The following is a 21740-nucleotide window of genomic DNA, read 5'->3' as shown; positions in this document are numbered from 1 at the left end:
GTCAAGTCATGCCTCATTGTCCCCAATTGTCATAATGTTGTCAGTGCAGGACAGCAGTCCCCAAGGGGAGACAAGGGGAGAAGATGCAGACAGCATAACAGATAACTGTGATTAGGAACATACTGGTCCCTGTTAGTCTTTTACACTTGCCTTTGAAAAATTGTGTAGTCCTAACAGTCTGAGGCTCCCAGCACATGTGCAGTTAACAGACCCTAAATAACAGATCTGTGGTCCATGTGTCATGAGTGTGATATCTGCTCACATGACAATGATCATAGAAAAGACTTCCCAAGCCGCAAACACAGGTAGGAATAGGACCAGCTCTGAGTTTTGAAGCTCGAGCTGTTCTATGAGCCCATAGAAATGCATTTATATGTGTGCTATCCATGAAGTCAACGGATGGCTCACAGATAAAAACAATGTTTGTGTAAATGAGGGCTTAGCATGTTCATACATCAATGCTGAATTTATGGTTTTATGCTGTAGACATGCCATATGCTTTATTAATATGTACCGTATGTTTTAATATAAAAATTGAACTAAAAATAGTAGAATTCCAGACTACTGCCATTACTACAAAATACTAAACTACAGAAATGAAAGAAATGTTTTATTTCAGGACACTTTCCCAGTAACTATGGTTCGTAGAACACACTGCAGCGTTTTATGTGGTTCGGGGTCTTGGAATAAATGAACATGGCACTATAAAAAGAATTAAACTCTGTCATTTACCAGTACATTTAGTTCTCCTAATTCGCTACATCAATGCACATTTACTAAAAGAACCACAATTTAAAAATAAATCGTATAGGAAATGCAAAAGAATTGAGGCATATAATAATCTCTATTGTAACAAATCTTAAAAACCGTATTTTTAAGCTTTAAACCCCATTTTAAAATAAATAACTGTATCCCTCTGCTAGACTATTTAGATGCTCCACATTTATATGAAAGCTCTAGACCAGTGATTCTCAAACTTCCCTGTACTGTATATTTTATAATTGGGATTAAAAAAAAATTGTCTGGAGGTACAGAGACAAATAGGTTTTCAAAATTTTTTGCTGGATTGGGAACAAGGATTATCAATAAAATTTCATTACAGACACCTTACAGCTGATCACTGCAGTCTGGGACTAAAGTAAAGAACCCAGAGAGCTGCCCCAGAGGTCACAGTGGCCAGAGAGGTCCGTCTGTAACTAGGGGATTTCTGTAAGTCAGATGTCCTTAAGTAGGGGACTGCCTGTACAAGGCTTCGATTCCCAACCTTGGACATTCTCATATTGGCAGAGCTGAAGATGATCTATAAAGTGTTGAAAATTTACATCCACCTGACTATTCTCTTGTTTGAGCCAGAAGATTCAGAAATGTCCTCTTTGTTGCCAAACATGCAAGGACATGCCAGGCTATAGGTCGATTTCTTCTGCCTTTCCCAAAATACGCCTCAATCGGCTCCACTGAAGACACATGCTTTGATTCAGAGAGGGAACAAATGCTGCAGGGCACCTCTGGACGTGGGAACATAAAAGCAGTTGTCGCTGGACAGTCAAGAGGAGCCAATTACAAGAAATTTGCCAGTTTGGTCTACATTAATCCTGGGCTCGTCGCTAGATTTAGTTTGTGCTAATTTTTGGAAAATTGTATTAACTTAACACATATCATGAAGTCCACATTAATCAGTAATTAAATGCACTAGTTCATCAGGTGACACTCACAATGAAATTGTCTGTTGGACTAAAGGAGCCTTAGTGCAGAACTGTCTTGTGCAGAACTAGACATAATTTTGTTGCTGATCTTTAGGCACTGGCAGCTTAATACAGGTACAATGTGCATGTAATTCTCTCAGAGGCCATTCACAATATCCTGTCTGGCACTGAGTCAGCCTCTGCAAGGGATGCAATGGGGAATATGACATTCCCGCAGCCATGCAGGCTTATTACCTGGACTCCTTTATGCTCGTGATTCCTGTAACAACATTTTACTGGAATGTAACATTTATGTTTTTAACTATCATATTTTTAATACTGCTCCCTTTATACTTTAAAATACTGTGGAAACCGTTATTAAAAGTCAAATTGTTATGAAAGTATTTTCATGGTTCCTGGATTTAATTTAACAAGAGAACAACTCACAATGCAAGGAAATTAAAGTATGATGGGAATAAAGTAATCTGGACAAAAATGCATTACATGTTTTCAACATTTCATAAAAACATATTTTTATAATATTCTACAGGAAATAAGGAGATTGCAAGAAGTAAACAAGCATTCATCCAATGTTCTTACAGTCTTAAAGGAAAACCACTTAATAACCACTTAATAACAAATATTCCAATTCCTAGCATTTCACACAATTCTTAGTAAAATGATATAGAGGCGGTCCCCTACTTAAGGACACCCGACTTACAGACAACCCATAGTTACAGACAGACCCTTCTGACCTCTGGTGAAGCTCTCTGGATGCTTTACTATAGTCCCAGATTGCAATAATCAGCTGTAAGGTGTCTGTAATGAAGCTTTTTTGATAATCCTTGGTCCCATTACAGCAAAAAATGTTTAAACTCCAATTATCAATGGGGCCAATTTTTTTTTTTGTCTGGATCTACAATTATAAAATATACAGTTTCGACTTACATACAAATTCAACTTAAGAACAAAACTCCGGACCCTATCTTGTACATAACCCGGGGACTGCCTGTATTCCTTTTCCCTACATTTCTAAACATATGCCATGAAACTCCTGCCCATTTTTTGTACTGCTGGCTTATAGGCACTAAGGTGGAGATTTATCAAGGCTTCTATGCCAGTTTTCTGGCCTTGAAATAAATGCAATTTCTAGCCAATGGTCGGGAATTACAGTTACATTACCCCTTAAGCTGCCTCCATGCTGAGGGGGCCGTGCCAGCTTATTGGCAGAGCCAAACATTGTGCCCTTATAACTATGGATCAGGATAAAAATAAAAGTTTACCTTCTACTTTATATGAAATTAAGCAAAAAAAAATTGAAAAAAACATTGGCAGAGATTTGTGGGAGTGTTGGTGGGATCCAACTTACGGCAATGGGGCTCCTCATGTGGATCTGTTGGGGGAAGGCCCAATGTGATACTAGTCTTTTACAACTGAATCTAATTACTTCTTGAGTTATATTTACCCTGATAACTGTTCATCTCTTATCTCATTGCTGTCCATGCATTTAAATTACCGTATGTATTTTTTTTATTTATGTATTAAGCTTGTTAATGATAATTTGATTGCTGGTTCTATTACTTACTTGTTCTTCATTTATGTTTCTTGTATGCTACACATCAGACACTAAGACAAGATCCACGCAACAATTACCAAAAATTCTAAATTACTTACAGTTCGTTCTCATTGGTTGTTCGGCAAATTTACCACTCTGTCCTTGCACTAGTTTTAATACACTTGTGCCCTTTTGCCGTTTTAGGTAATTTTTGATTCTTAGTACACCAGAAATAAAATCCAATGCTAATCTTATGGTTTTTACATGTAAAAGATGAAAAACATTCTGCTCATACACATAAAGTAGACCAATAATCACTGCAGGACACATGCAACTACTTGACATTGGGTTATTTGTCTGCACTTTTCTAACCATTTCCAAACCCTAACTCTTTCCTTTCTGATGCACATTCACAACTAAATATCTATTACTTGTGTATAATACAAAATGTTCTTTCATATAACAGCAGCTTATAATTTTGCCTTCCATTTCCCTCTAATGAAGCAGAATCATTTCCAAAATGAGGGGACTTTAAAAAGGCAAGCTCTCTTCTCCCTGCAATAAATCTCCTCCCAAAAAGTGGCAGTGTACTTCAGCTGTCAGCACCTGCTTTTATTATACCTGGGCCTGAAGGCTGGGGCCGCTGATTTACTGCTCTTCTATAAAGATCTGACAATCAAGCAGTTAAAAAAAATCACTGTTGAACACCTGGGAGATATTTATTAGCTGTACTTCAGGAAAAGCCCTCGCTGCTTCAGCACTGTAATAAGTTCCAAACAAGTAAAGCCCCCTGAACCTGATGACAGGGAAATGGAAATAAACAGGCAAAACCAGATATGTTCCATCGTACTGCAACACACATAGGCCAACTGCTTCCAGTGGCAGAAGTTAAACTACAGAAGAGGCGTCCCCCAACTACTGTATCAATAGCTCCAAAACTGAAATCCTCACTTGGCCACCTTACGCATGGCCATGTTATTCCTCTGCTTTCTACAGAGCAGCCAGGACATGAGCCCTCTACTCTAACTCATACTATGTCATTCTCTGAACCTTCTGACGGCTAAAACCACTGCTTAATACATAGCACCCACTACAGTAGAAAGAATAAATACTGGATAATGACCTGCTGTGCTCTAAAAGATGGACTGGCTATATACTTGGATTTCTATGTTTTATAATACAGGTGGTCCCCCGGGTTACGTACAAGAAAGGTTCCTTGGGTCTGTACTTAAGTTGAATTTGTATGTAATTTGAAACTGAATATTTTATAATTGTAGCTCCAGACAAAATTTTTTTTTGCTTCAGTGACAATTGGATTTTCAAAAATGTAGCTGTAATGGGGCCAAGGATTATCAAAAAAGATTCATTACAGACACCTTACAGCTGATTATTGCAGTCTGGGACTATAGGAAAGCATCCAGAGACCTTCACCAAAGATCACAGTGGGCAGAGGGGTCCGTCTTTTACTAGGAGTTGTCAATAAGTCGGGTGTCTTTAAGTAGGGGACCACCTGTATATGTTTTTAACTAATATTTTGGCCAATCCAATTGCACGTTGACTTGCAGATTACCTAAACAATTCTCATTCAGATGAGAAAGAGGATATAAAAGTTGCAATATAAGGTAGATAAACACTGGGAAATTGATTCATCTTTCTCTGCACTTATCTGTGGCAATATGAATAAAATAGTCTCACGTTTTTTTTTGTACCTTGAATAGGCACAAACAATGCTAAATGTAAATATTTTTTTTTAAAGATAATCTGTGGTTCAAAATAAGAGAAATATAATTTTTTTGTTATTAATGCAGTACATGCAAATGAGCTTGGACGTTCAGGAGCAGAGCACTCCCATTCATGTCTAATAAGCTTTGACAAGATTACAGAATAGTACATTGCCTCTCCTGCCTGTATGTTAACTGTAAGGGAAAAGTTTATGTATGTTGCTGTTTAGGATGCAATTGTTTGCCATTGACTGTTTGTATTGTAATTCTACCTGTTATAATTAAAAACAAATAAACGCAAATATGTGTGATTACAGAATAGTAAATATTAAAATTCTCAACCCTAAACAAAATGATAAAACTAGCATTTTGTAGAAGCCATTTCCCTGCCGTCTGACTGTACAGGTGCTCACAGCAATGTGAACTGCTCAGTGAGGTGTGCAAGCAGGAAAACACTGGCAAGCTGCCAGCAATGCCACCTACTGTCAGCAGGCAGGCAGTGACTAAGTAAAAAATGGTCAATGGCTGTCATTCATTAATGAGAGTTCGCATAATAAAAAATATTCAGAATAATAAACCTTAATTTATATAGCGCCACTATATTCCAGAGCGCTGTCAGAGTAAAGGACAGCAGCAAATAACTGCTAGCCACTACGTTTTCATTTCAGGCTTGCTCCACTATTTATTCATTGTTTTAAAATAAATTAACATTGGCTTTTTTAACATTTTTTAAAAATATGAATACAAAACTTCAGTGCTGCGCAGCAGTAATATTAACCACTGTGCTATAGCGTTGTATCATTACATTATGTATTAGGTATGTTTGGCATTATATTTCATTCATTTTCTTTTTCATGTAATGTAAAAATGAACTCATCACAGTCCATTAATTTTAAATTATTTTATTATTTCAATTTATAGAAATATAGGGACATTCAGACATTTCTTTTCTTATTAAGGGGAAAGTGTGAACGTCTTCACAATCAGACATTTCTGCCCCTTTTTTTTTTTTTTTAACTAGAAGTGCAGTAACTGCATTTTTAACTGTGCTAGATTTACACCATCACCATGTTAACCACATTTGATTGGATTTACAAATTTTTGCAATGCAATGCTAACTTAACTTAATTTATGGATATTAAAAGGCACTTGGATCGACACAACAGAGCTGAAGTATCAGGTATATCTAGTATACAAGTATACAAGTCTTGAACAGCCTCGAGGCCAAGTCTCTAAATAATGTTGGTGCATCTCAGTTGGGCCGGGTGAGCACATGGCAGTGTGGTGGAGAGAGGATTGGCACAGCTCACCCCTCTCCATAAGGAAAAGTGCGGCATATGCCTGTACTTACAGAGGAAGATAGAGCCTGTTCTATGTTTCCCCCCCAGTACGGAAGGTATGGTGGGCATATTGCCCTTTGAAAGGCATGGAAAGTTATGGGAAGGTATGCTACCTGTACCCAACCCGTATGCGTTGCGAATGGCCAGTTTCATAGGTTAGTGTGAAAGTGGTCTTCGACTGTGCAACATAGATTAAAGACTATGCCAACCATGATGGGACACAGTTTGTACTCATTAATGGTTAACTGTATGAAATAGTTATAACCTAAATTATAATATGTTTTTTTTTTAATTCTCCAATTTTTCTCTTCCCATACTCCCATAAAGTTTTGGGAAAAATGTGTTTATATTTAATTTTGTAATTTATATAAAAAAATATAATGAAAAAGGTTGATATTTAAATTGTGTTTTAACATATTAATTACTTTGAAGTACAGGCTTACATATATTACTATATTATCATTTAGTGTTTAGTGAACTTATATTATTTATATCAGAAAATCTGTGCGTTCCTCTCTAGATCTTGCAATTTACAATAATTGATGTCCATTCCAGGAGTTCATGGTCAACCCAATTACTGCAATTACCCCCATGGCTATATATTGACAAAAAAATAATAAAAAAAGAGCTCATACTCACCTCTCTAGCATTCCCATTCAATCATGGCACTGCCCATCACTGCCAGCTTCTGTTTGTATACAGAGGCCAGTGGTGACATCACCTGAAACTCCTTCTAAAGAAGGTGCGCATATACAAACAGTGGTCTGCTGAACAGAGCAACAGAGGATGTGAGAAGCAGCTCTTTATTATTTTCTCAGCCTCCAAAGCCATAAATAAAAAGTTTTCATAATTCTGACAGCCCCTTTAACAACTGGAATAAGATGTTAAGCATTCCCCAAATATGGTGCTCTGCATTATGGCCAAACATTTAATTGCGTGATCCCAAATGCCCATAGGCCATTTTCACAAAAATCTAGTGGTTTATTCAGGGCAAACTATATGGGTATTCCAGAACATGCACTATTGGCAGACATTAAGAAGTCACAGCAGTTTTCCAAATGCTGCAGTTCCTATTAACTGTTTACTAGGAATACAACGAATATGACAACCGCTGAGCAATTTAAAAAAATCCTGGGAAAAATGGAAGCTTTCTCCTGGCGACACTTTTGAACTAGCCATTCTTGTTCAGTCTTTTTTAACTCTATTGTTATGAACTTGAAGACTTATTATACTCATTGTGGGATGCAACTCTTGTGCAGTTTCTCTGAGCACATTCTAACTTTCAGTCAAATTGGCTGGGACATCTAACCAGAGACGGTCAACAGTTGGGACTTTTCTACCTGTGAATAAACTTTCTGGATGGCCTTTAAATTTACTGGAGATAACTACTTCCATCATTGTAGATGTCTTTCGTCCTTGGCTTACTGTTAACTTAGAAGTGCTGTATACCAGCAAACTGTCAAAAGTTTATCTGTAAGATAGTTAATCTGTAATGCCAGTCAGTGTTGAACAATCAGATTACACTAGTCTTGTGTGTAGCAGCTACCCCTCCCTCCACACTTATGGGGAATTTAAGGGAGGTTCCATCTGACCCCCAGACGCATTGTTAAAGCTCAATAACAAGCAGACATGGGGAATTGAATACAGTCAAACATAACACTACATACGCTATATTTAAGTATTTGGTGGCTAACCAATGTTCTACAAATAAAGAAATTGGGTTTTGGGAACATAAATCCCTCCCATCTAGTAGAAACATGGAGAAAGTGCACATAACATTTCTGTGCCATGCGTTCACCTGACTAAGAAGTACAGCGGCATTACAAAACTTGCGTCAGTAGGCAAAAAGAGATTCTGTCTTCCTTTAATTCACATAACCAAGAAATCGATCATAAACCTGTCATGCAAGTGTTTATTTTAATGAAGACACTCTAAGCTTACGTGATCAGAGCAAATGACAGCTACTAAGAAAATATAAACTCCCATCTGTCTGGCATTCAATGAGCCCCTTTGTGTTTTGGTGTCCTTTCTGCTGTGATTCTGTACTATGAGGAAGCCCCTGAAGCCTGATGGAACTCAGACCCCCAATCCATCTTCAGACAATGGATCTGACTGACATCACCGCCTTTCATTCATCTTCATTTGTCCAATCACATCCTGTCATTCTTATGTAAATTGGACACTTGAGGATGCATCTTTTCTACACTCTGTGATAAGGTGGAGAAAGGCTGTCAAGGGCCCCAGGGTGCCATCACAGGCAGCAGACTTGGTCTTTATTTTGTGCCTTGTGCTTTGCATCCCTGCTAATGTGCCTGAGATTTAACATCCAGCTCAATAGGAGACAAAGTAATCCCATTTTTCGACAACTCTAAGGGACTTACAATGCAGTACTCAGTGTCCTATGACACTCCTTATCTTCATTATGATGGGGCATTGAAAACTGACCCTTAAACATGAGCAAACACACCAAGAAGAATGTAGCTAAGAATACATATGAATTTAGAATACAGAAATATATAAAGATCTCTTTGAGGGAATGGGTGTTGAATTGCTATACAGTAGACCTGCTGCAAAGGGCACAATGTTTTGTATAGTAGAAATACATGATTTTTCAAATATTGTCACTGGAAAAAAAATACAAATTGTAGTCTGCGTATGCATTAATAGAGTACAGCTGTTTGTAACTTATTTGTATCTATAGGTGTTTTGTGCAGGCCGCAGAGGTTTGTTAGAGAACATAAGAAAACAAGCAGCATCATAAAAACCAAGGAATACACCAGACATATCAGGTGTTGCATGGTAAGGTCTTTAAATAATAAGACACAACAGCGTAAGCTCAGAACATCTCGCAGAGCGCTGTTTATTCCATCATATGTGAACTGATGGAGTATGGCACAACTGCTAACCTATCAACACATAGGGGGATTTATTATAGCTGGGCACATCATGCACTGGTTGTCATACCCTTTCTCCCCGGTTGGAACACAATGCATCTGATAGTGGCTTTTTAGTATTCTAATAAGGAAGAGAGTGTATCCTTGTCTTTACTCACAACCATTACTTGAGACGTTACCTGTAAATGTTGTATTTAAATATGAAGAGAACTTCAAGGTGTATGAATATTTTTGCAACCTACTGTAATAGTTTAATAGTTAACCCCTTAATGACCAAGGGTCATTGGTGCCTGAATGTCCAGGTCAATATTTTCAGTTCTGTTCTGATCCAATTTAAATGACAATATTTTTGGAACTACTTTACATAATGACTTTTTTTCTCATTTCATTTTCTCATGACATGTGAGACTTGCTAGAATAATCTTGCTAGAATAAGATTTTTTCATAGAATTAGCAGACAAATAAATAAAAATGTGAAAACATTAGCTTTTCTGGTCAATTTTCTCACTAACATATTTTTTATTAAGCTGCAAAATTGAATAAATCTTTACTAAAATATGTTATAAAAATGCATAGTGTCAATCCTTCACAATTTTTTTTTTGTGTTCAAAGACAGAGATAGAGGGTGCATATACTTTTGCATGTGCCTTCTGCAGCTCTTTCTACTTTCAGCTGATAGGCTGACGGGTGGCTCACATCTAACGGTCATACGTCTTAAACCTACAAATACAATTCTGGTGTCCCATTCAAAGGTTAATCTCCCCTTTTATATCATATCAGGAAAGTGTTTCCATGTGAAACAGAACCCGAGACACACTTAAAGTCACAGTCAGGAATTAAGTTCTATAATGAAAAACCACATTAGGCATGCATCTGCCGGCCCGGCCAGGAACCCTAAGACCTGCTGCGGGCAGAAGAGGATGCCAGGAGACAGTGCCAAAGGGTGAGTAATGACTTTTTTTTTATATACTCGAGTATAAGCCAGTGGGGCTTTTTTTAGCACAAAAATTGTGCTGAAAAACTCGGCTTATATGCGATTATATAGGGTATTTGACCCTGCAGATTTTATGAGTTTTCACATCTGCAAAGAACAGAGATTTATCCTAGGTACGCTTTATTTGAATGATTTTTGAATAATTAATTTACATAACTATTTTACATTGTATTGCATGAAAATAGTATTTGATACAATAGAAAATCTCACCCTAACATGTGGTACAGGAATCTTTGCGATTAGAGTTCAGACATTTCCTGTATTTCATAATCAAGTTTGCACTACTGTAGCTGTACAACTATGGGGCTCATTTACTAAGGGTTGCACTGCGCACTTTTGTTGGACTGTGCACCGCTTTCGTGGCGAGTCTTTTTGTGGCGCAGCGGCGCTAGCTTCAATGCGACACAAATAAGGGGGGGGGGTGTCGTTGGCTGGTCCGACTGATTCGGACAGAGCGCCGTATTTAAGTTTTAGAATCTGTTTAACCCCTTCATGACCTGGCCGTTTTTCATTTTTTCACTCCCCACCTTCAAAAATCTATAACTTTTTTATTTTTCCACGTAAAGAGCTCTGTGATGGCTTGTTTTCTGCGTAACATACTGCACTTCATAGTGATGGTAGTTAATTTTCCATGTCGTGTACTGGGAAGCGGGAAAAAAATTCCAAATACAGTGAAAATGGTGAAAAAAAAGCATTTGCAATGTTTTCTTATGGGCTTAGATTTAAAGGCTTTCACTGTGCGCCCCCAATGTCTACTTTATTCTTTGGGTCTTTGCGATCATGGGAATACCAAATTTGTATAGGTTGTATAATATTTTCATACATTTACAAAAATTAAAACCTCTTCTGGCGCTGAGAACTTTTTCATACTTCGGTGTACGGAGCTGTGGATTGTGTAATTTTTTTGAGACTTTTGATGACGTTTTCAATGCTGCCATTTTTAGGACTGTACAACCTTTTGATCACTTTTTAAAGAATTTTATATATTTTTTAAAATGGCAAAAAAAGTGCCATTTTCAACTTTGGGCGTTTTTTTTATTAAGGGGTTAAATGCAGTGAAAAACCGTTATTATATTTTGATAAATTGGGCCTTTTCAGACGCTTCGATACCTAATGTGTTTTTTATTTTTAATGTTTATTTATATTTATATCAGTTCTAGGGAAAGGGGGATGATTTGAAGTTTTAGATTTTTATACTATTTTTCAGACTCCATAGGGTACTTTAACCCTAGGTTGACTGATCAATCCTACCATATACTGCCATATTACAGTATGGCAGTATATGGGAATTCCCCTCCTCATTCATTACAATATGCAGATAGCACATTGTAATGAAAGGGTTAAAACCAGACAGCCTTCGGTCTTCTGAAGACTCGAGGCTCTCATGGCGACGGATCGGCGCTCCCCGATGACGTCATGGGAAGTGACAATCCTTGGCAACATGGTGGCGCCCATGCGTTGACGGCGGCGATCAACAACATAGCACCGATCGCGGGTGTTACCGGTAAGTCTTTGCTGCGATACGCAGCAAAGACATACCGACCATGGAGAGGGCTCAGCCCGTGAGCCCTCTCCATGCACCGGGACCAGACGCACGCCATACTACTACGGCGTGCATCGGTAAGGGGTTAAGATGCACCACAAAAAAGATGGTGAACTGCGATATGCAGCAAAGACATACCGACCATGGAGAGGGCTCAGCCCGTGAGCCCTCTCCATGCACCGGGACCCGACGAACGCCATACTACTACGGCGTGCATCGGTAAGGGGTTAAGATGCACCACAAAAAAGATGGTGAACTCTGACGGACCTGAGGGGGAAGCAACAAATTCATTATTTCAGGCGCACGATCTTAGTGAATCGGTGTATGCTGCATTATAGACGGACAATGCACTTTCAGTGAACTCATTACCAAGTAAGTAAATGTGCCCCATTGAGTTTCAACTCTCTCCAAAGACTTCTGATTGGGTTCAGGTCTAGAGCCAGGCTAGACCACTCCAGCACCTTGAAATCAATCTTACAGAGCCACTACTGGGTTGCCGGGGCTGTTTCAGGTCATTGTCAAGTTGGAAAACCCAGCCACAAACCATCTTCAATACTTTTACTAATGGAAGAAAGTTATTGGCCAAAATATTCCAATACTTGGCTCCATCCATCCTCTTTCAATATAGTGTAGTTGTTATGTCCCCTTTGCAGAAAAGCACCCTCAAAGTATGATGTTTCCAACCCAGCTTCATGGTTGTGATGGTGTTCTTAGGGTTGTACTCATCCTTTGTCTTCCTCCAAACAAGTCTCTTATTTGAAAAATTGGCAGTGCATCAAATACTTATTTTCCCTACAGTATATTTCTATCAATGCTATGACATCCTGGATATCAATCATTCAAAATGGCAGCTAAAGTTGGGTTAGAAGAATGTAATGTAAAGGGAATTGATGCAGAATAAAAAAAGTCTAGTCTTACCTTGTCAATTAAATCAGGGCGATTTGTAGCAGCCAATATCACCACATCTTTCAGTTGCTCTATTCCATCCATTTCTGTCAAAAGTTGTGCTAAAACCCGGTCAGCTACATTTCCAGCACCAGAGCTGTGAAAGAATTACATGTTATAATGTATTCAAGTAAAAATAAAAAAAAAGCTAAAATATTTATTTAAAAGGTATAGTACAAAACTCACAATAGGAAAAAAAACAGTACCAGCATCCTGTCCATAGTAACATCCAAGTATACGGGATAGCTATTAAGGTTAGGTATATTATCAGGTGCAATTATTCTACAATAATACATCTTGCATTGCACTGTATATCTTACGGAGCTTATTACAGAGCCTTTTTACAAGGAGGCTGACCGCTGTAGACCCTTTGAAGGGAGAAGATTACATCAATTTTATGCTTTTAAAGGTAAGGGGTTTAAGTGAACTTGTTATCATCAAGTAGAGTATGAGATATCATAAATCTGCCCCTTTCATCTGTTAAAAATTACCTGCAAAGTCTTATGAAAATGAGCTGAAAACATTCACTTTTTGCCCATGATGAGTTCGGCCGAGAGGATGGAAGGAAGTACCAATTTAGACACCTCGTTCTTGGGCTCTAAAGCAGCTACAACTCTGATATATCAAATATGATATTTACATATTTCAATTCTCATTAGGCTTTTGGGTCTGTGTTCCAGAAAACCACAGATATGGGAAGGTTAAAAAATATTTAGGAATTGGGTCTTTATTTGCAGTGCAGACAGAAACACAGAGACACTGAGTTTCTGTGTTTCTAGCTGCTATGGAACCCAATATGGGGAATCTGACGTGATGTTTGCCCTCCAGTCTCTCAAAGATTCATCTCTGGTAAAAAGTGACTCTCTTCAGCTCATTTGCATGTGGATTTGCAGACAATGCGGCTTTTAAGATGAAAGAAGGAATTCTACAAAGGATATTCAATTCCCAATATAAGGGGGCTGTGAATATAGTGGGGTGAGCTGCTTTTAGTTTTTTTTTAAAGTGGGGTGAGATGGATGAGAAGAAAAAGAGGATAGGCATTTTCCTGTACCCAAAGTATCATTGTTGATAGAGCGCACCTATCACCACGAATGTCATTTTAAGCTGGTGAAAGGTTCCTATAGCCTATGCTATTGTAAATATGCCTCAGCAAACTGAATCATTTCAGTGGTATTTAATAGTTTATTTTACTTGACCTGACTCCATGGCTGCTGTAATCTCACTCAGTGGGAGAATGCATCAGAACAATGTATTATGGAGAGTTACTGGTAATGCCCCCTAGAGCCCTTTCTCACTCATTAAAATAATTTTTAATGTTGATTTTACAAAGGAGGAGGTCATGGATAACACATATTAGAGAATTACCACAATAATGCCTGGATCTATGAGTAAGTGCCCATGTTGTATCATGCTAGATTTTGATGCCAGATTACCTTTAAGATTTTGGACCTGACAAGGGATAGAAAATCTATGCCACATCATAGTATAAAGATGCTATGGTCATGTAGCAAGAAAGGTCTGCATTATGTTCCACTAAAAAAATAAGGTTTTGCAGTAGAGAAACATATTAAGAATATTGTTTGTGCGGCTATTGTTTATAGTTAGCCTAACAGGAACATAGGGAACTGCAAATCCTTTGAGTTTCTTCCAGTGTTCCCTTTTTGTAATTTACATTTTTGACAGGAGGTCTGGAAAGTTTGCTGGTTGATATCCAAGAGGTTTTCATCAGCCATAAAACAGGAGAATCACAATTTAAGCAGGATGTTTTTGACATGGTGATCCAGTGTAGATAGAAGGGCAGGAAGCTAGGGCTTGTAATCCTGTCTCTTTCCACTGAAGCATGGAATGCTGAGCAGCTCTTAGCAGCCTCTGAATGACAATACATTAGAAGTTGGAGCAGGGGACATCTTTCACCGAGCGAGCACAAATCAGATTGCTCATTAACCTTTTTGGTTAGGAATATGTGAAGCGCGACAGCCTGGACTTTGACTTTGAAAATAAACTCTGTGCCCTGGCATATTTCCTGTCCAAGGGTCCATGTCAAAGTTATTTCCTTCTTACTGAGAGGGTTGTGCAGACCTATGCAAATAAACTGTAATCATAGAAAACGAATAACTTTTGCAATTTGTAAAATCTCCTCTGTGCTTCAATTTCTACTATTTTCGTAACTTTGTGTTTATTTTTTACCTCTTGTGCTGCCCATTCTTTGTCATAGACTGCAAGCTCTTGCAAGCAGGGACCCGACTCCTTTTGTTCCATATTAATGTTTGTGCTCTTTCATATTTATTGTATTTGTATATATCCTCCTATGATTTGTAAAGTGCTACGAAATATTATTATTATTATAAAGATTATTACATCCAAAGCCCCTACAAGCTTAATAGTTCTAAGAGAAAGGTGTGTTCCAATTTAGTAAGTGTATACGGATCACCCTTATATTTTACTACTTGACGAAATATATTCAGTAAAATACCTTTTTTTTCCATGTTATTTGTGATGTCACTGTCAAAACTTCAGTACAATGACAACAATTGTTGCAGTTGTCAATCAATGCCTCTTTTCACTTGCAACTTTGCACAACACATCTTACACTGTATTATTACTATACTTCACGTAACTGATCACTGTTTTAATTTATGTACTTAAAAAACACTTAAGGACACTGGAAAATTACTTTCTACAGTTACCGGATAAATCTAAATAAATACTGACAAAAAACAGATCCCAAAACTGGTGAACCTTTAAATGTTTATGAAAGAACTATTGAAAAATGTCATATCTGTGCCTGTGTCACCCTCTCTCTGTAGAGTACAGCTGAGGATGCACTTATAGTGTCAGTTTGTTTCACTCTGCCTCTTGTTAGTCTGAACACTGGTGTATTCATTTTCCAGGTAATCTTGATTCATTTACAGAATGCCCATCTGTCTCCTGCAGACTCTGCTCTGGTTCACTAATAGTTAACCTGCTGTGATTGACAGAATATCTCTCCAGTCTCATTGCCATCCTGTCTGATTTCAGAGTACTGATCCAATCACCTTAAAGGCCAGGGCTGTGGATTATCATAAGGTCTTGTGGACAGTACCCTTGGTCTGCTATAATCGTGTACTTAGTAAGTTAGCTGTGCTATTCTGTCATTATGTATTTTGGTATTTTTGACCGGTTGCCTGTATTCCCTTTTATCTGATTGCCTAGTGATTTTGTCTGTGTTGTCCTTTTGGTTTTGATCCATATTTGACTATCCCGCTCTGTTTTTGTCTTGTCTTTGTCTCCATGTTTGCATTGCCATCCATAGATAGTTTGGAGTAGAGACAGGAGACTCATTTACTATCGCAATGCTATAACAGGGCTATTCTGATTAATGAAGTGTGAATTGAATTAAAGTTTACTGTGACAATTCCCAATCCCCACATAAGTGTAACAGATCTTCCTTAAATGGTTGTGGGAATATGCTTATATATCAAATATTATAATCTGTTATTAACTATCGATTAGTGTTGTTTATGTGCGAGTCGAGTTCCAGATATATTGAAATAACACATTATTAATAGTGGTACTAATTTCAGTTCCAGCTATAACTTACAAGAGTCAGACTTTTTTGTGTTTTTAATATAAAAGAAGTCTCTCTCACACTTCCTTTTCACATTTAATTATAATTAAGTAATAAAAGCTATGTTTTAATTAGTGCTCAGATACAGACCACTTTGTACTGCCTTAGGACAGTTTTGGAAACATGTAAAATTATGTCCTGCTGAACAATTGGTCCAGGTTAGTTTTGAAGAATAACATGTTTGCACTTTGGCGCAGGTACAGAATGTTGACTAGTAGGCAGTGACAGCTGGGGAGGGGGTTTATTCTCTATAGAGACTATATCTTAACAAGGTCATGCAACAGTAAACTCATCCCCAAGCGCACCAACAATCCTAAGACAGAATGGCTGAAAAGTAAAAGAATTGAGGTGTTACTATGATCCAACCTTAAGTGGTGGAGCCTTAAGAGGGCTGTGCATAAATTAATGCTGATTAACCTCAATGAACAAATAATGTTTTCTCAATAAGTGTGACAAAACTGCTCCAGAATAATGTAAGAGACTGAAAGTCATACACAAAATTATTGCTCCTAGTTACCACCTAGTATAGTCATGGCTAGTGTTTCATGATTAAATTATATAATTTAATCAAAGCAAAGAATGTGGACTTTTAATGGGGTATTCCAGAAATAAGCATAATTCATATACAAATGGGTCCTTAGTAGTTATTTGAAATTTTGCTCCCCTTAGCAGAAAAATGCTGTTGACATGCACTGCAATGAAGAATTGGCCCTTTAATCAGTCCGTTGATATTCCCCATACTGAACAGACACAGGACAGAAGATGGTCACATGTCCACATCACATGACCTGCACCAGCCATAGTGATCATCACTATGTTTGGCTGCAGTCAGTCGGTTGCAGTGCATCCAGTATGGTCAGCATTGTAGTGCGATGTCATCTCAGTGAGGTAATGTGCAGTGATGGTAGTTACATCATTACTATGGTAACAGAGCAGGACAGTCTGTTACATCATCACTGGAAGCAAAGCATAAGAGGGAAGAGGAGATACTGAGAACTAAAGGATCATGGGACTTGTAGTTTCCAGTGGCGGCCATCTTGGTGATAACTCCACCTACTTTAGAAAACCCTTAACATTTTGTGAATCATAAAATCAAACTATTTAAGCTCCATTTTGTGACTTATGACATTGAGTTTTGTTATATTCCCGGAATACCCCTTTATTTGCATTTTGCTTGAATGCAGTTAGACTGCAATGTACATATGCCACCTGGTCTTATAGGTCTAATACAAATGAATAATATCAGTGCACAATACATACAGCACACAAAAGTCAGTCCATCCTTACATCAGCACACTTAATGTTTGTATGTGAGGACATAGAGTGGGAATATTATTATTTATCAGTATCAACACTATCGGCCAAACCAGAGGACGTGTCAGCAACCACCTATCAAAGATCGAATGGCCTATCCTGAGGTTAGACCATAAAAAGTTCTTCTTGGTTTTGGTATAATGTTAAGCCCACAAATAGGCGCCGTTGTTTACACCACAAAAAAGCTTCAGAATGTTGGCACATTTGCATGCTGTATAAGACTGCAAGCTCTTCATTCCTATTGTTTCATCTCACCACGTAATTGTCCTGTAATGTCTTATTTTGGACCTACTTCTTTTTCAAAATGATTTTACTCTTCCCATTACTTGGTAAACTTGTATCAAAGTATTCCAGGTTGTCTCTCCACGGGTGTCCAATGTCAGCAAGGTGTGTACAGAAAGGAGCCCCCCAACTGTCCCCCTCCCCCCACCTTCCTAAAACTGCTACTTGATCAACCAGATTCAAACTCCAAAAAAAACTCCCATTGCACTAACCCCCCCCCCTCCATTCTCCCCTACTTACATCACATTTATCCTCTCTTACTGCGTTATGCAATTCTTGTGCATCCTGACTTCGATGCATCGATCTGCATGTGCCGCACAGTGCAAATTGCGTGACGTGGTCAGTGAGAAGAAGAGGCAAGAGGAATAATGTGATGTAAGGAGGAGAGAATCGAGCAGGGAGGGGTGCGATTGGCGGGTCTTTTAGCTTGAATCTGGCTTTTGACGTAACGGTTTCACAAAAGTGTGTGTGGGGGGGGGGCAGCTTCTCCATGGACAAACCCTGCAGACACTGGACACCCAAGGAGAGACAGCCAGGTAAACTTTGATATAAGTTTCTCAAGTAACCAAAAATGTATGGGTTATTATAAAAAGTGATTGGAAATGTGGATGTAGGGGACACAAAACAGCGGTTCCTGGTGACAGGTTCCCTTTAATAGTGTGTGTGGAGAAAACTAGGCGCTGCTCCTCACCTGCTAAATACAATCAGTGAAACATTTGGCTTTTTTCCTGTCAAGATGGGGTGCAGAGTGTACAGTATTGAGCAAAAAAAGAACTTTTTTGATCTTACCAATTTGCTGCATTGAAACAAAGAGTGAAACATTTAAAAGGGTCTGAATACTTTTCGTACCCACTGTACAGCAGTGTATGGCCAATTTCCTGGCAGTTTTGAACCCCCACCAACCACATCTGTCCCTTTCATTGACTACAATGGGCAGAAGCTAAAACCAAATTCACACTTAACTGATAATTCGTCTACATATCTCGGTCTCTGTAGTCGGATCAGTGAACTAAAAGTGAGTAATGAATGTAACAGGCAAGGGAAAGAAGTATTTTTTTCTGTCTTAAGACATTGTAAAACTGATTTATAAGAAATCAGAATTGCCTGCCTATTTCTGGTTGATTTGGACAGGGATGATTAGGAGTATTAGTATGGACTAATTTGTACATACAAATTGCTTTGTATTTGGGTTAAGTCTGGCTGTTAGCTCACGAGCCCACACAATAGAAAGTACAGCAGTGTATAAGATGTCTTGAGACACAATCCAATGCTTTCTTACCACACGTTAAAGAGAAAAAATAACTTGCAGTACATGATATCCTCCAGCTAGCAGATAAGTGAACTATAGGGTCGTCGGCCTGCCTTACAAAGTGTCCAATGCCATGATAAATGATCATGCAGCTGCTCGATGGATATACAAATTATGTCACCCTCCTATTCCCATACATTTCCCAAAGAGAAAAAAATGACATGAACGCAAGCAAGCAAAATGCTAGGAATTTGTGACGCATGAACAGTCTGACATCCGATGTTTAGATATGTCTTTGCCGTGCCAGAAACTCGAGGCAAGCAATGCTGGATGTAAGTTTATGGAAAACAGAGCTTTTGGGCTTACTGTGATGCTGTACAAGAATGCCAGCAGATATTTAGAAGGATTCCTGTAACCACTTCTCATGGACAACTGTGTCAGTGCAGTGTACATTTAATGTAACAATGTGTCCTGCCAGATGATTTACACACTTCCTTTCCCATTCTTCTCCAAATCTTGACAGCCTTTCTGACATCTAACAGCAAAAGGATAAAACTTATTAGGATATTTCTCTGCTCTTACATACAACTTTAATCAGTACATGGTCACAGGAATAAGACAAATGATATACTCCATGGTAACAAGTTTGCAATGGCATGCCTTCTCATAACAGGTTATATTTTCTGAAACTTTTCCAGTAGTTAAACACTGAAGGTAACAAAGACACTAAAGCTAAGCTCACATCTCGTCTTATGGACAGGAAAAGGAGGGTTCAGATGTACATAAATGTTTATATAGACATATACAACTGGAGACCTCCATCTGATCAGTATTTGTCACCATACAGCTGGACATATGTACAGGATGAAATGGCAAAGTAGACAGCAATATTTCAACCTGCAGCAAAAGAACGTTCAACGTAGCCAATATCTTTGGGAGATAGATACACCTGTATGAAATCCATCCACAGTCTCTGCTGAACGTATACCATGGTTGTTCCCTTGGTGATGCAACTAAACATACACTCACCGGCCACTTTATTAGGTACACCTGTCCAACTGCTCGTTAACACTTAATTTCTAATCAGCCAATCACATGGCGGCAACTCAGTGCATTTAGGCATGTAGACATGGTCAAGACAATCTCCTGCAGTTCAAACCGAGCATCAGTATGGGGAAGAAAGGTGATTTGAGTGCCTTTGAACGTGGCATGGTTGTTGGTGCCAGAAGGGCTGGTCTGAGTATTTCAGAAACTGCTGATCTACTGGGATTTTCACGCACAACCATCTCTAGGGTTTACAGAGAATGGTCCGAAAAAAGAAAAAACATCCAGTGAGCGTCAGTTCTGTGGGCGGAAATGCCTTGTTGATGCCAGAGGTCAGAGGAGAATGGGCAGACTGGTTCGAGCTGATAGAAAGGCAACAGTGACTCAAATCGCCACCCGTTACAACCAAGGTAGGCAGAAGAGCATCTCTGAACGCACAATACGTCGAACTTTGAGGCAGATAGGCTACAGCAGCAGAAGAACACGCCGGGTGCCACTCCTTTCAGCTAAGAACAGGAAACGGAGGCTACAATTTGCACAAGCTCATCGAAATTGGACAGTAGAAGATTGGAAAAACGTTGCCTGGTCTGATGAATCTCGATTTCTGCTGCGACATTTGGATGGTAGGGTCAGAATTTGGCATCAACAACATGAAAGCATGGATCCATCCTGTCTTGTATCAACGGTTCAGGCTGGTGGTGGTGGTGTGGGGAATATTTTCTTGGCACTCTTTGGGCCCCTTGGTACCAATTGAGCATCGTTGCAACGCCACAGCCTACATGAGTATTGTTGCTGACCATGTCCATCCCTTTATGACCACAATGTACCCAACATCTGATGGCTACTTTCAGCAGGATAATGCACCATGTCATAAAGCTGGAATCATCTCAGACTGGTTTCTTGAACATGACAATGAGCTCACTGTACTCAAATGGCCTCCACAGTCACCAGATCTCAATCCAATAGAGCATCTTTGGGATGTGGTGGAACGGGAGATTCGCATCATGGATGTGCAGCCGACAAATCTGCGGCAACTGTGTGATGCCATCATGTCAATATGGACCAAAATCTCTGAGGAGCTTCCAGCACCTTGTTGAATCTATGCCACGAAGAATTGAGGCAGTTCTGAAGGCAAAAGGGGGTCCAACCCCTTACTAGCATGGTGTACCTAATAAAGTGGCCGGTGAGTGTACATGAACAGCTATGTCACATGGGAGACGCCCCAAAATATCAGCAGCTGCAAATCACTGTCTGCTGCAGATCCCCTGCTTTTGGGGAGGGGGGCCGAACTGTATCCCACTGTATAAGCATTCAGTGGAATATTGTGCTGCCCTAAGGTGGAAAAACAAGATGAACCAAGCTTAATACCGGTCAAACAGATGTCTGAACACAGCAAACAGCATCTGGAAAATCATTAAACTCATCTAATAGGGTATATCCCACATTTTAACCTAATTACACTTAAAATTGTGAGAACCTGTGAAAAATAAGGCCTTGTAGAAGTTGGTTTACTTTGAATAAAGTCATCAAATTTTAAGTAGGTTTACCCGCCTATTTGTAGACTGTATTT

At 38.8% G+C, this 21740-nt stretch overlaps 1 protein-coding gene across 2 annotated transcripts in view; it reads right to left on the bottom strand.

Moving 5' to 3' along the window:
- The window catches only part of AFG2A (AFG2 AAA ATPase homolog A), a 262683-nt gene that overhangs the window by 142578 nt on the left and 98365 nt on the right, over positions 1-21740 (bottom strand). For both annotated transcript variants that reach the window (XM_072119375.1, XM_072119374.1), the window contains exon 14: positions 12648-12771. In XM_072119375.1, the coding sequence (XP_071975476.1) occupies positions 12648-12771 (124 nt within the window). The remainder of the gene's footprint in view (positions 1-12647; positions 12772-21740) is intronic.

Source organism: Engystomops pustulosus, chromosome 1 (genome assembly GCF_040894005.1).
Source record: "Engystomops pustulosus chromosome 1, aEngPut4.maternal, whole genome shotgun sequence".
NCBI classification, from domain to species: Eukaryota; Metazoa; Chordata; class Amphibia; order Anura; family Leptodactylidae; genus Engystomops; species Engystomops pustulosus.
This window is presented reverse-complemented; position numbering and strand designations above follow the sequence as displayed.